This window comes from Megascapheus bottae, chromosome 20 (assembly GCF_031878675.1).
Source record: "Megascapheus bottae isolate mThoBot1 chromosome 20, mThoBot2.hap1, whole genome shotgun sequence".
NCBI lineage: Eukaryota > Metazoa > Chordata > Mammalia > Rodentia > Geomyidae > Megascapheus > Megascapheus bottae.
In genome coordinates, this window is record NC_143528.1 from 25,618,204 (window position 1) to 25,633,790 (window position 15,587).

General features: G+C 38.2%; 1 protein-coding gene across 1 annotated transcript in view; it reads left to right on the forward strand.

The window, feature by feature from the left end:
* Positions 1–15,587, forward strand: part of Vegfc (vascular endothelial growth factor C) — an 89,709-nt gene that overhangs the window by 46,351 nt on the left and 27,771 nt on the right. Inside the window, exon 2 of the mRNA XM_090354167.1 lies at positions 14,734–14,959. Within this exon, the coding sequence (XP_090210293.1) occupies positions 14,734–14,959 (226 nt within the window). The remainder of the gene's footprint in view (positions 1–14,733; positions 14,960–15,587) is intronic.

The following is a 15,587-nucleotide window of genomic DNA, read 5'->3' on the forward strand; positions in this document are numbered from 1 at the left end:
GAGTTGCATTGTTGAGTTCAACCTCACTCTTTTCATTGTTTGCATAAAGGAAAGCCATTGATTTTATACTCTACTACTTTGGCGAAGCTTTGCATTAGCTGGAGTAACTTGAGAGTGCAGTCCAGAGGAATCTTTGTGTACAAAATTATGTCATTTGCAAAGAGGGAAAGTTTCACTTTCTTTTTCCCTATTTGGATCTCCTTTATGTTTGCTTCTAGCCTTATTGCTCTGGCTAGAAGTTCTAATACTATATTGAAGAAGAGTGGAGAGAACAAACAATCCTGTCTCATTCCTAACTTTAGTGGGAATGGCTCTTAACATTTTGCCATTAAGTATAATGCTTTATTATGAAATGTTCCATGGATTCCTAGTTTCACCAGAGCATTTTTTTAGGATTAAAATGTTATTGGATTTTATGAAATGCTTTTTGTACATTTTTATGAATTTTATTAATTGTCTTTCGTATTCTGAACCAGTTTTGCATCCCTGTGATGAATCCTGTTTGAACATGGTGTATGATTTTTTTTTTGATGGATTGTTGAAGTTGATTGGCCAGGATTCTGTTGAGAAACTTTGCATCAATGTTCATCAAAGAAATGTGTCAGGGCTGCGAGTTTGGCCTAACAGTAGAGTGCTTGCCTAACATGCGTGAAGACCTGGTCTCAATTCCTTAGTACTACCTACATAGAAAGAGCCAGAAATGGTGCTGTGGCGCAAGTGGTAGACCTGTATCCTTGAGAAAGCTCAAGGACAGTGCTAAGGCCCTGAATCCAAGCCCCAGGATTGGCAAAAAAAATAAGAAAAAGGAAAAAAGAAGAAATAGTTTTATCATTCTCTTTCTTTGATGAGTCCCTGTCTGATTTTGGGAACAGGTTCATGCTGGCTTCGTAGAATGAGTTTGGTAGAAAATTTTCAGTTTTAGTTTCATTGAAGAGTTTAAGGAGAATTAGTGTGAGTTCTGTTTTGAAGACCTTATATCAGTCAGCTATGATTGTTAGATTCTGGGACATTCTTGGATGGGAGGTCCCTTATTGTGAGTTCTCTTATTGCCATTTCTATTTCATTACTTGAAATGCATCTGTTTAGTTGGGCTTGAACTTCTTGACTTAGTTTTGGTATATCCGTATTTGCTAGAAATTCATCTCTTTCTTCCTAATTCCTAAACTTGTTGACATAAATGTTTGAAAAATAGTCCCTTATGGTTACTGGATCTTGGTCATTTCTGTCATATTTCCATTCTCACCCCTGATTTTCATGTGGGTGTGCTCTCTTCTTTTTTTAGTAACATTTGATAAGAATCTCAATTTTGTTAATTTTTCCAAATAACCAACTCTTTGTTGATTCTTTCTATGTTTATTTGAAGCTAATTTATTTAATTCTGATTGAATTTTAATAATTGGTTTCCTTCGACTGGGTTTGAGTTTGGTGTGTTGCTCTTTTTCCAGAAGCTTAAGGTGCATCATTAAATTATTCATTTGAAATTTCTCACATTTATGAATGTGGACACTCATGGCTATAAATTTTCTTCTGAGTACTGCCTTTCCTGTCACTCAGTGGAGCTAGTACTTTGTGTGCTCCTTTTTGTTAAATACCATGAACTGTTAAATTTCTGTTCTGATCTCTTCAGTGACTCATTGGTGGTTCAACAATGTGTTCTTCAGTCTCTTTGAGTTATAGGATTTTCTTTGATGGCGTTTGGTGTTGAGTTCCAATTTTAAACCATTGTGGTCTGAGACAATGCAGAGGATAATTTCAATATTTCTGATTTTATGGTGTATTTTGGAGAACATTCCATGTACTGCTGAATCGAACATATACTCTGGTGTTGCTGGTTGGAATGTTCTGTAGATGTCTATTAGGTCTAGTTGGTCTATGCAGTTGTTTAGTTTTGAGGTTCCTCTGTTGAGTCTTGGCCTTGTTGATCTATCCAGAGTTGGCAGTGATGTGTTAAAGTCACCGATAATAACTGTGTTTGGATCTGTGTGTTTTTAGTGTAAGTAATTTATTTTTTTACGTTGAAATGTAAGCATCAGGTAACAAAGATAGTTTAATTAGTTGGATGATAATTACTTCTCTCCTTTATTGTGGATTTTATCCTCCCACATACTTCTCAAAGAGGACAGATACGTCTGCTGTTGAAGAGTGAAACAGCACAATACTAATCTGTCAAAATTCTTTTCTTTTTTCTTTTTTTTTTTTTTTGGTGTGTGTCATGGGCCTTGAACTTGGCCTGGGCACTGTCCCTGAGCTCTTCAGTTCAAGGCTACCACCCTACCCTTGAGCTCAGCCCCACTTCCTATTTTCTAGAGATTAATTGTAGATAAGAGTCTCAAGGCTTTTTGTGCCTGGGCAGGATTTGAACTTTGATCCTCAGATCTCAGCGTCCTGAGTAGCTAAGATTACAAAGTTATCACTTTTAAGGACAGGAAAAGAAAGCAGTAGTAGTATTTGTTAGAAAAGTTCATCACATATTTTTAAATTTCTATCTTCACTCAGTATAAGTCTATCATCCTTAGTCTCCACTAGGTATTTTATTTTTATTAATGTACCCGATGAAAATAATAATAAATATCATAATTGTTAACTTAGCTGAACATTTCAATAGAAGGAATCATGATGATGTGGATGTCTAAATAGCATACAATTCAGCAGTGTACTATGCCTTGATTCTCTTGTAGTTCATTGATACAGAACAATAGGTTGGGTGATACTGTTATTAAAGTAATCAATTAGGTATTCAGGAGAACTAGTGTTGAAAAGACTGTGCATTATGGTTTCAGAAAGTGCCTTTCCCTGTGTGGGTTGAGTGATACTGACCTCAGACAAATTTCCAAATCATTAATGATGAATTAGATAATCTTTAGTCATTTTTCCAGCTTGCTTATTTACTAAAAATATCTTCAGCACATTCCAACCACGCATGAGCACACATCAAGCACCCCACATACTCTGCTTCCAGAAGCAGCAAGAAACTATAGTCTAAAATCAACATCATGGAGTTATATAAATAGTTGAGTAATTTTTATAGAAATCATGCTTTTGTTACTTTGAGGTTAAGTTCTTAGTTATGGAGAGAAATTAGGATCGAGCGTTTGTAAAAGTGCAAAATGGAGTTTTTCTGTTTTCAGGCTCAGTATTTCTGGTTAAATAATTCAGCTTTGTTTTACTCAACATTGTTTCATAGCAACAAATTCCTTTCCCTACCACTTTTGTAACTAATCTGGAATCCCTTTTCAACACAGAAGCACATAGCACTAAGAAATGCATCTGGAATTAATTGCAATCTACAAAACAGGTATGCCCTAAAACCTGAAAATCTCTTGGAAGAACACATTCAAGTAGCTCATAAGTAGTATTTTAGCTCCCAAAATAAACATAAATGGTTTCTATCTTATAAACCCCGTAAATGAGTAAGTTTCCAAGAACATTCTTTGGCACATAATAGTCATTTAACAAAAGTTGTAAAACAATCAATTTTTTCTTGCTATTTATTTGGAATATTTATTAAGGACAAGTGTCTGCCTTGTGTACCTCCTTCTTACTGTGTATTTTACAGATTTAATTATAAAAACTGTAATGTAACAGCAGTTTTGCAAAGTATGTTTCCTTACCTAAGTTTTATTAATGGAGGAATACTTTTTAACTACACTTACAAAACAGTGGGATTTTTTTTTCAGAATATGTTAGTTGTATTCATTATTAGTGGAGCAATTAAACAGAATCAAAAGGAAAAACAGAAACAGAGAAAACAATAGAGGCCATCTTCAATTTCCCACACAGGTTTTAAAGCATGGACTTCAGGAGAATCTGCAACAAGGCTGACAGAAGGAAACTATGGATGGGCTTCACCCTTATCATTTACTTTAATTCTTTTAGGTCCTCCTTAACCTTGAAGAAACCTTATTACTGACAGCAACCTTGTAAAACCTCCTGACATTGGTGATTTCTTTGTGGCTAAAGTGCATGTTGTTTAAATTCATGACAAAAATGTTAACTGCCACTATTTTAAGAAATATACATACTCTTTGCATTAATCCCTGGGGATTATAAAAATGTCTCCTTTTGGGGTATAATTGACATTTGGCCAAACTGAAATAGGTGAAAGAATGGTGGAAGCTCTCAATATTTTTTAATCAGGGTAATGTACGTATAGAGGGGTTACAGTTACATTTGTAACTGCATTAAGCACATTGCTTCTTGAACACTGTTACACCTTCTCATGTTTTTCTCTCACATTACCTCCCTCCACCCCATCCCAAGTGCAAAGTTCATTTCCAACACATTGTCTTGTGAATATTGGCCCAATACCTTGCATAAGAGTAGGTATGCAATTGCTAAGCAAAAATCACTAAAATGATGTCAGGAGTTCAGAATCCATTTTCTGAAACATTCCTTGTTGTCCTTTAGTTCGTTTGACAAGCCAGGATGTGTAGTATATTTCCTCCATGATATTATTCCCCTCCCTCTCCCTTTCTCTCCTCTCCCTTTCTGCCTCCCTCCCCTCCCTCTTCTCTCCCTCTCCCTTCATCCTCCTATCCCCCGTCTCTCCTTATAGGCTAATTGGGTCCTAAATACCCAGGCATCTATCTCCCACATAAAAGTCCCTCCAGTCCCACAAAAATTAATGAGTCTGCTGACTTCTTGATTTACGTTGCCTTTAACGTATTACATCTGTTTGAGAAAACATTATTACTTGCCATATCTGTGAATCTTTGAAACACTTGGAAGTAGATAGCCTAGTTCTTCTATTCAAAGTAATATGAACAAAACAGGTTAAATACAAGTATTTCTTTGGGGGAGGGAACCACAGAGGAAGAAATTAATCCTCTAAATAAACACATATTAGCTTAACAATTTCAACTTGAACATGACAATAAAATAAAGTACAAATTATCCTAGAGAACTTAAAAAATGAATTTACCATAAGTAAGTATTTGGTGATTTAAGCCCTATTTAGATTCATGGTGGTTTATTTTTTTTAATTTTTTATTGTAATTAATAAAAGGGTTACATGATATTTGCCAGATAGAAGGTGCTAATTAATTCACATACATTAATACTCTTTCACATGTCTTGGTACCCATTACCCTCCCCCCCACCTCCCCACCCATCTTGGTTTTTCCCCCCTTCCCTATCAAATTTCAAATAACCAAATACAAATAAATTCAATATATCAGATAACAAAGTGAGATACTATAACAATATGAGATACCCAAGGGACAGCAAAGGAGATGAGAGACAACATAGTACATTAAGGACAACAATCATTTGTTATATGGCTTTTGTTTCAATATCCTGGAGGTCCTTTCAATTAGCTTCATACTATATGGCCTTATGTATCAAGATTTTGCTCTATTGCAGATCTCTGCTAGTAGAGCCCAAGGTTTCTACTGATTATGACGAATGAGGGAAACCATTGAGCCTAAGTCCCTTTGAGTCTGGCTTACTTCACTTAATATGATTTTTTCTAAGTCTTTCCATTTCCTAACAAATGGAGCGATGTCATTCTTTCTGACAGCAGCATAGAATTCCATTGTGTACAAATACCACAACTTGTTGATCCACTCATCAACTGAGGGACATCTAGGTTGGTTCCATATCTTTGCTATGGTGAATAATGATGCAATGAACATTGTTGTGCTAGTGGATTTAGTATGCCCTTGTTTCAGGATGGTTGGGTAAATGCCAAGTAGTGGAATTGCTGGGTCATAGGGGAGTTCTATGTTTAGCCTTTTGAGGCACTGCCATACTGTTTTCCATAGTGGCTGAACGAGTTTGCACTCCCCCCAACAGTGTAGTAGTGATCCCTCCTGGCTACATCCCCTCCAGCATCTGTTATTATTCGTTTTCCTGATCCTGGCCATTCTAACTGGAGTGAGGTGGAATCTTAGAGTTATTTTGATTTGCATTTCTTTTATGACCAGAGATGTTGAGCATTTCTTCATGTGTCTATAGGCCATTTTTATTTCTTCTTCAGATAAGACTCTTTTTAAGTCTTTGGCCCATTTTTTAATGGGATGGTTGTTACTTTGGAGATTAGTTTTGGAGTGATTCAATTTTTTGAGTTGTTGATATATTTTAGATATGAGGCCTTTGTCCGTTGTTTGGTTGGTGAAGATCTTCTCCCACTCTGTAGGCTTCCTAATTAGTTTACTAGCTATGTCCTTTGCCATGCAAAAGCTCTGCAGTTTAATGCAGTCCCACTTATCCAGCCTTTGTCTGATTTGTTGTGATTCTTGGTCCTTATTAAGAAAGTTTCAACCAGTGCCAAGGAGGCCTAGTGTATCTCCTATTCCTTCCTGTAAAGTTTTCAGTGTGTCAGCTTTTACCTCCAGGTCTTTGATCCATTTGGAGTTAATTCTAGTGCAAGGTGACAAAGAAGGATCCAACTTTAGTTTTCTGCAGGTGCTTAACCAGTTCTGCCAGCACAACTTGTTGAAGAGGCTGTCTTTCTTCCATTCTATTTTTTTGGCTCCCTTGTCAAAGATTAGGTGGCCATAGGTCTGTGGTTTAATATCTGGGTCCTCAGTTCTATTCCATTGGTCTTCAGGCCTGTTCTTGTGCCAGTACCAAGCTGTTTTGAGAATTATAGCTCTGTAATTGAGTCTAAAGTTTGGAATTGAAATTCCTCCAGCGCTGTTCTTTCTGCTAAGAAGTGTTTTTGCTATAGGGGGTCTTTTATTATTCCATAGGAAATTTTGGATTGCCTCTTCTATTTCTTTAAAGAATGCCATTGGGATATTGATGGGTATTGCGTTGAATTTGTAGATAGCCCTTGGCAAGATTGTCATTTTCACAATGTTGATTCTTCCAATCCAGGAGCATGGGAGGTTTTTCCATTTCCTTAGTTCTGCTTTAATTTCCTTTTTTAGGGTTTTAAAGTTTTTGTCAAAAAGGTCCTTTACATTCTTAGTTAAGCTAATTCCTAGGTACTTTATTTTCTTTGAGGCTATTGTGAAAGGAGTTACTTTCCTGATTATTGCCTCATTCCTGTCACAGTTGGCGTAAAAGAAGGCAGTTGATTTTTGAGGGTTGATTTTGTAGCCTGCTACTCTTCCAAAGTTTTGAATCAGCTCAAGGAGCTTGGGAGTAGAGTCTATAGGACTTTTTAAATACAGAATCATGTCATCTGCAAAGAGGGATAGTTTTATTTCCTCTTTCCCTATTGGATCCCCTTTATGCTTGCTTCTTGCCTTATTGCACTGGCTAGGAATTCTAGTACTATGTTAAAGAGTAGTGGAGAGAGTGGGCATCCTTGTCTCGTTCCTGATTTTAGAGGGAATGGGGTTAGATTTTCACCATTAAGTGTAATACTAGGAGTGTGTTTCTCATACACAGCCTTTATTACATTGAGGAATGTTCCATGGATTCCTAGTTTCTCCAGAGCTTTTAACATAAAGGGGTGTTGGATCTTGTCAAATGCCTTTTCCGCGTCTATTGAGACAATCGTGATTTTTGTCCTTGCTCCTGTTGATGTGTTGAATTATATTAATTGATTTGCATATGTTGAACCAGCTTTGCCTCCCTGTGATGAATCCTGTTTGATCATAGTGTATAATTTTTTTGATGAGTTGTTGTAGACGGTTGGCCAGTATTTTGTTGAGAAGTTTTGCCTTGATGTTCATCAAAGAAATAGGTCTATAGTTCTCTTTCTTTGATGAATCTCTGTCTGGTTTGGGGATGAGGGTTATACTGGCTTCATAGAATGAGTGTGGTAAGGAACCTTCATTTTCATTTTCGTTGAAGTGCTTGAGGAGTATTGGTGTGAGCTCTGCTTTGAAGACCTTATAGAATTCAGCTGTGAATCCATCTGGCCCTCGGCTCTTTTTAGGTGGAAGTTCTCTAATTGCCATTTCTATTTCAGAGCTTGAAATAGGCCTGTTGAGTTGGGTTAGCTCTTCTTAGTTCAGTGTGGGTATGTTAATATTGGCTAGGAATTCATCCATTTCTTCTAGATTCTCAAATTTGTTGGCGTAAAGATTTGAGAAGTATTCCCTCATGATATTCTGGATCTTGGTAATTTCTGTCGTGATATTACCATTTTCGTCTGAGATTTTGTTTATTTCGATACACTCTCTTCTTTTTTTGGTAAGATTTGTTAAGGGTTTGTCAATTTTGTTAATTCTTTCAAAGAACCAACTCCTTGTTTTGTTGATTCTTTCTATAGTTTTTTTGAATTCCAAATCATTTAATTCTGCTTTGATTTTAATAATTTGCTTTCTTCTACTTGGATTAGGGTTGGTTTGTTGCTCTTTTTCCAGGAGCTTAAGGTGATACATTAACTTGTTGGTTTGCGATTTTTCCAACTTGTTGTTGTAGGCACTCAGCGCTATAAATTTTCCTCTGAGTACTGCCTTTGCTGTGTCCCAAAGGAGTTGGTATTTTGTGTGCTCCTTACTGTTAAATTTCATAAACTGTTGGATTTTTGTTCTGATCTCTTTGATTACCCATTGGTGATTCAACAATGTGTTGTTCAGTCTCCATGAGTTACAGGGTTTTCGTTGGTGGAGATGTGTGTTCAGTTCCAATTTGATGCCTTTGTGGTCTGAGAGTGTGCAGGGAATAATTTCAATGTTTCTGAATCTGTCCAGGTTTTTTTTATGGCCTAAGATGTAGTCTATTTTGGAAAATGTTCCATGTGCTGCTGAGAAAAACGTATATTGTGTTGTTACTGGGTGGAATATTCTGCAGATGTCTGTTAGATCTAGTTGGTCTATATAGTTGTTCAGTTCTAAGATTTCTCTGTTGAGTTTTTACCTTGTTGATCTGTCCATAGGTGAGAGTGGTGTGTTAAAGTCACCGACAATCACTGTGTTTCGATCTATTTATGGTTTCAGTGTAAGTAAAGTTTGCTTGATGAAGTTCAGAGCTCCGGGATTGGGTGTGTAAATATTTAGGATCGTTATATCTTCCTGGAGGAAAGATCCCTTTAGTAGTATGTACTAACCTTTTTTGTCTTTTCTTACTGATTTTAGTTTGAAGTCTATTTTATCTGATATGAGGATGGCAACTCCAGCCTATTTATGGGGGCCGTTAGCTTGATAGAGTTTATTCCAACCTCTCACTTTCAAAAGATGATTGTTTTTTTGTGTAAGATGTGTCTCTTGAAGACAGCAGAACGATGGCTCTTGCTTTTTGATCCAACTAGACAGCCTATGCCGTTTAATTGGAGAGTTAAGTCCATTGATATTGAGAGTTAGGATTGAGAGATATTTATTAGTTCCTACCATTTTTAAAAGCTTTTATTTGGGCCTGTGTCTTGACAGTTCTTGTGGTACTTAGATGGTATGCTGTTTAGGTGCCATTTCTTTCCCTATATTGCATTTATTTTGGTTTTCTATGTATAGAACATCTTTGAGAATTCTTTGTAATGTTGGTTTTGTTGCTACATATTGTTGCAGCTTTTCCCTGGAATGGAATGTTTTTATTGTTCCCTCAGTTATGAATGAGAGCTTAGCTGGGTACAGTATTCTTGGTTGGTAGTTATTTGACTTAAGGGCATGCCATATATGCTTCCAGTCACTTCTTGCTTGCATGGTCTCTGCTGAGAAATCTGGGGTTATTCTGATTGGTTTGCCTTTATAGGTTACTGATCCTTTTTCCCTGGCTGCCTTTGGGATCTTTTCTTTGGTTTCTATTGATCCAGTTCGGTTAAAATGTGGCGGTGGGATGTTCTTTTCTGGTCAGGTCTGTTTGGGGTTCTAAAAGCTTCTTGTATCTGGATGGGCCTGCCCTTCTGGATATTTGGGAAATTCTCTGAGATGATTCCCTGAAGTATATTTCCAATACCATTGACCTCTTTCTCCAGACCCTATTCAATACCAATTAGCCTTGAATTAGGCTTCCTAATTGTATATTGGACCTCCTGAAGCGCTCTCTCATTTTTCCTAGATTTGGATTGACTCATTTTCTGTTCTTTCTCTATAATAACTAAATTATCTTCAGCCCCGGAAATTCTCTCCTCTGCATTGTCTAACCTGCTATCAAAGCTATCTACTTTATTTTTCATCTCCCTTGCTTCTAATTGCTTATTTTTGATGCCTTGCATCTCTTCTTTTAGATCATGTATGGATTTCTTTAGCTCCTTGATTTCCATTTGAGTGGTTAGCTCAGTAGCTTTATTTTCTTTGGACATTTGCTGGAGTTCAGTCACCTTTTTATTTGTGGATTCTATGAATTCATCCATCTTTCTTTGAAAAACCTTTATTATGGCCTCCTTTATGGCTTCTTCTTTTTCACTTATCACCTTGTTAATGGTTTCCTCTTGTTTAGCTATGGCTTCCTCCATTATCTCTTTATATTTTCACATTTTTCATTAATGATGTTTATCAGTTGCATTTGTGTAGCACTTGGAAGACTCTCCTCTAGGTTTGCCAGTGACTGTTCCATTGTCTGTTTACATTGGGTGGGGGATGTTGTTTCTTGATTTGACATTTTTCTTGAGTTTCTTGTTCTGCTCATTTGAAAATGGGAGCACGATTAATACTAAATACGATTATAGTTTTTCAGATATAACCAACCTAGACCTCTGTAGCTGGCAGACACTAGATGTTCACAAGTTTTGATTGGTGTTATCACTCTTTCTTTTTGTGCACTTACAGACCAGTCTAATACAACCACTGATAAGCGATTTATACCCAAAACAATAAGCCTCTCAATCCAATTTCTATTGTCTTTAAGTCCCTCTGAGCCTAGAGAACAATTAAACACCTAGATATACAGTATTGCTCAACAGCCATCAAGTGTAGATCCGTGCAATATAAGGGTTGAAAGACGAACAGAGATCCATTGATAGAAGAATAGAATGAGAGAGGTCAGGGGAGGTACAAAAGGATTAACGTAGGAGTGTAAGAATATTTTAGTAATGAAGAAAAGGTATAGCGTAAGGGTAACTGACCTACGTTGGTAAGTAGGTAGCGTATTTGAGTACAAAGTTTGGAAAGTATTAGAATAAAACTTATGTGTTGCTGCACGACTAGCTCTTCGCCCAGCCAGTGGCCTCACAGTGGACCATGGGATGGATCTGCGAGCTTCCGTCTGAGCGCGGCTGGCAGACGTTTTCCTGTGCTGCTTCCAGGGGCAGCCCCAAGCCAAGGGTCTGGGGGTTGAGAGTTTCCAGGGGCTCTCAGCAGGACCAGCAGGAGACGCCTCTGTTCCCAGGGGTGGGGCCCAGCTGAGGACGTGGGCACCAAGCGCGGAGCCGCGCCTTTTTGATTCTCAGAAGGGGAGCTTGGCTGCTGGTTGGCCTTTCAGATCCCTGCTGTGTTTCCACTGCATAGTCAGAGTCTGTGACTGTGGGGGGCCCCTTGCTCAGGATTCCCAGCTGGAGGATGCCCCGCTGAGGAATTGAGGGGGGGCAGATGCTGGCTCCTATTTTCCCGCACCCCCTACCCGCTGTTGTAAGGCAGGGTCCCAGCGCCCTCCACTCTCCAGATCCAGTGGCCTGGGAGAGGAGCCTGGTGGGCGGGTGGGGGCTGGGACAGCTCCGCCTCCCCTGGTGGGGTGCTGAGTCTCAGGGTCCGCCCGCTTGTCAGCCTCCAGTCAGAGGGCTGGGGGGTTGAGCCCGTTGGGCGGGTGGGAGTTGGGACAGCCCCGCCTCCCTTGGTGGGGTGCTGGGTCTTAGGTAGCCCACCTGTCAATCTCCAGTCAATGGCCTAAGAGAGGGGGCTGTTGAGGGAAGGGACAGGATTCTAAATTCCTTGTCCCCCTGCTCCCGCCAGTCTTTCTGGGGCGGGGTGGAGGGGTGTGAGTTAAGTTCTATTGCTTGGCACTGCTTTTCCAATGGGTTTGGGGACGCGCTGTATTACTCACGTCTCTGCGTTCCATCTGCGGGTGTTCCATGGTGGTGGGGAGTCTTTCACTCCCCTCGGGTCTCCGCTGCTGCTTGTGTTCTGCGTCTGGGTTCCACTGCTTGCTGTTCTGGTTCTGCGTCTGGGCTCCGCTGTTTCCGCCGTTCGCTGGCCCGGTTCTGTGCTGGTTTCTGCAGCAGTTGGGCTCCCGGCCTGGCGCCCTCCACTGCCGCCGCTTTTCGTGGCTTGGAGCTAGCGCCCACCGTCACTTTTCCAGAGTGGAACTGGCACCCGCCGCTGCTTTTTGTGGCTTGGAGCAGGCGCCAGCCGCCACTTTTCACAGCTTTCTGAGGCTTTCGCGGCTTGGAGCCGGCGGAGAGAGGGCAGGGAGGGGTCCTCGCGTTCTGAATTCTTTGAGAAAGTTGGATGTAAGCTTTATCTGGATTTCTTTTCAGGTTTGAGTCCTTCTCCATTGCTTTTTGATTTCTTAAGGTAGTTGGCTCGTGGGACTCCCTGGTTCTCTCTTTTTGTGAGCGAGAGCTAGGCAGCGTCCCTATTGTCTCAGCGCCATCTTCCTTCTCAGCATGGTGGTTTATTTAATTCTTATTTCTGGTACAATCTCAAAGTTCATGCACAGTAAGTGGAGAAGCTGAGATTCAAATGTGGTTATATCTGTGCCCAAAATATACACTCCAAGGATACTATAATATTGGAGTAACCGTGAGATTAGGAAAGTGGAAATTATACAATAAAATAGATTATAGCTAACAATTAACATGTTTTGAGAACTGACCATGTTCTACTTTTTAATGAATATCTATTAATATGATCATTCCCCTTGTTATCACCTCTATTACTACTGTTATGGATGATTGTATTACCATCCTTGAGCATCCAACACATACATATGGTTGGCTCTTCATTTGGCATATTTACTAGTTCTACCAAGCCCTTCACGGTTTTGGAATAATTAAATCTATAATGAGTTACATATGAAGAAGGAAATAAAATTGCAAAAAATATATAACATTATTATGAAAATGTGAGGCCTCCCATGTATATAACACATAATAATCTTAATTTCCAGTTTAATTATAAAGCACTTTTGTAGTGTGGTCCTAGCATAATCAGAGGCAAAAACGTTAAGGAAATTCAAAATCTCAGAAAAACTAAACAAAACTCATAGCAAAAAAATACCAATTTGGTACAATGGCTTGAAAGAAATTTAGAAATTTCAGTAAATACTACAGGATCAGTTATATATAAGAAAAGAATAGAATATTGATTCATACATCACATTGTGCTCAAAATCAATGCTAAATAGTAGCTCAAATGTTAAAAGTATAACTTAAATGATTCTAACTTTGAAGAAAAAGTTTAGACATCACGAATATTAAAAAAATGTTCTCCAAACATCATTTTGAGTGAGTAAACCCAAGTTATTCAACAGAAATTTTCAATACACATACTCAGGATACACAAAGAGCTCTTGAAAATCACTAACAAGTCAGCCAATGGAATGAAATACAGAACTTCTACTCATCACTTCTAAAAGAGGCAAATTCCACATCCTGGTATCATAAGTGCACATTATTATCAGTTAATCAAAACTATGCATTGATCCACAATGAGATATTTTCACGTATCAATAAGGATAACTTAAATTTTAAAACAACCAAAATAGTAGCTGACAAAGATATGAAGCAAGAGGATGCATATACAAGTCTAGAATGTAAATTGGTGCAGTTGTATGGAAATTGTTTTGGCTATATCTATAAAGAAAAATATATTTACTTTGAATAATAAACTCAGCATACAAATTTCATGGAAATTCACCTAGACCAAGGACTAAATAAATTGTAGTAGTTAGTACAATGGAGAGCCAGAGAACAGTGAAACAAATTGTTTCACATAAGGATCAGTTTTGAAAGAAGTAGTTGAGGAAAAGGGTCCAATCTCAATAAATTTCACACTGTAGGATTCTGTCTAGCTAAATTAAGAAACAAATATGTAAGAACTACTTAGGGTAGAAGAAATGTGAACAATGCTAATTGTATTTCATGGAGAGCTATAACTGATCAGAGGAGTAAAGAATACTCTCTGTCTTCACATGGGTATGGTAACAGGGACAACTCAATGTATTCAAACATATCAAAGTGTGACTTGTTCACATTCCTAATGAATAATTATATTAACTAAAAATTTAGCTGGGCGCAGTGGCTTACACCTGTTATCCTAGCTAATAAGGAGACTGAGATCTGAGGACTGTGTGGTTCAAAGTCAGCCCAGGCACTAAAGACTGTGAGACTCATCTCCAATTAACCACTAGAAAACCAGAAGTGGCACTCTGGCTCAAGGGGTAGGGTGGTAGCCTTGAATTGAAAAGCTCAAGGACAGCACCTAGGCCCAGAGTGCAAGCCATACGCCCCAGAACCAAGCAAAAAAAAATTAAAGCACATATTACTTTTGTGAAAATATTGCCACTAGTTTGTATTTGAAAGATTAAAGAAAAGAAAATGTACTAAAATAAATAATTGAACCCAGAGTGGCTTATATGTATAATCTCAGCCACTTGGCAGGTAGCGTTTAGAAGGATTGTGATTTGAAGTCAGCCAGGATAGACGGTACCTATTGTTACCAAGAGATGACACATGTGACAAACAATATAATACATTTTCCTTTTGTAACAGTTTAGTAAATTTCTTAAGTTATTAAATGAATATTTGGCCAGTGGTCCTCCATTGTATTATATATATTAAAGTAAATTAAAATATTAATACAACTCGAGCAAATAGTCATTCTTAAGTAATTCTGGAGGCATTAGTAATATTTTTACTATCAACTGTATTATATATAACAATAAATCTAAAGGTTTATGAAAACAACTGTTTCCAACGCTTAGATTGATGAGTAACTGATCTTGGATTTTTTTTTTCCTGGACAGGCTTATGCCAGCAAGGATTTGGAGGGACAACTGCGATCTGTGTCGAGTGTCGATGAACTCATGACTGTCCTTTACCCAGAATACTGGAAATTGTATAAGTGCCAGTTAAGGAAAGCAGAGTGGCACCACAACGAAGACCAAACCAGTTACCCCAAAGACTCTCAGAAAAGGGCAGAAGCCACTGTAAAATTTGCTGCTGCACATTATAATCCAGAGATCTTGAAAAGTAAGTATGGGAGAAAAAATCTATAAGAAGCATATACCAAACTGTTGAAAGTTGTCTGGGTGGTCCTCTAATTTCAGCCTTTATCCTACTGAGTATGCCTATATTGCCTAAAGAAGCAAACAGAACAGTAAATAAAGGATTATTCAGAGTAGAACATACTGTGGTTTCATTTTTGAAATACAGAAAGAATAAGGTACATGTATGTCACTATACACTTGCTTTTTAAATTGAGGTTGTAACCTATCAGAAAAATTTAAATGTACACAGTTAATCAATCAAACCTTTTGTCTCATTCAAAATAATTTTAGCCAGATATTCTGTTTTGGACTAAGAAATGCTTACTTTCTCATAACACAAACTCAAATCAGTTTTTAAAAATGATACTTGTTGCTTTGGTTGCCTCAAAGATAACTGGTGGTAAACGTGTTTTTTTTATAAAGCTGACAATCTAGTGTGTGGAGTTACATAAAACGGCATACTGTGAACTGGTGGGTTAATTTAAAAATAATGATCATTTAAAAAGTAATTTTCAGGGCCCGGAATTTGGCCTAGTGGTTAAAGTGCTTGCCTAGCATGCATGAAGACCCGGGTTCGATTCCTCGGTACCACATACATAGAAAAAAGCCGG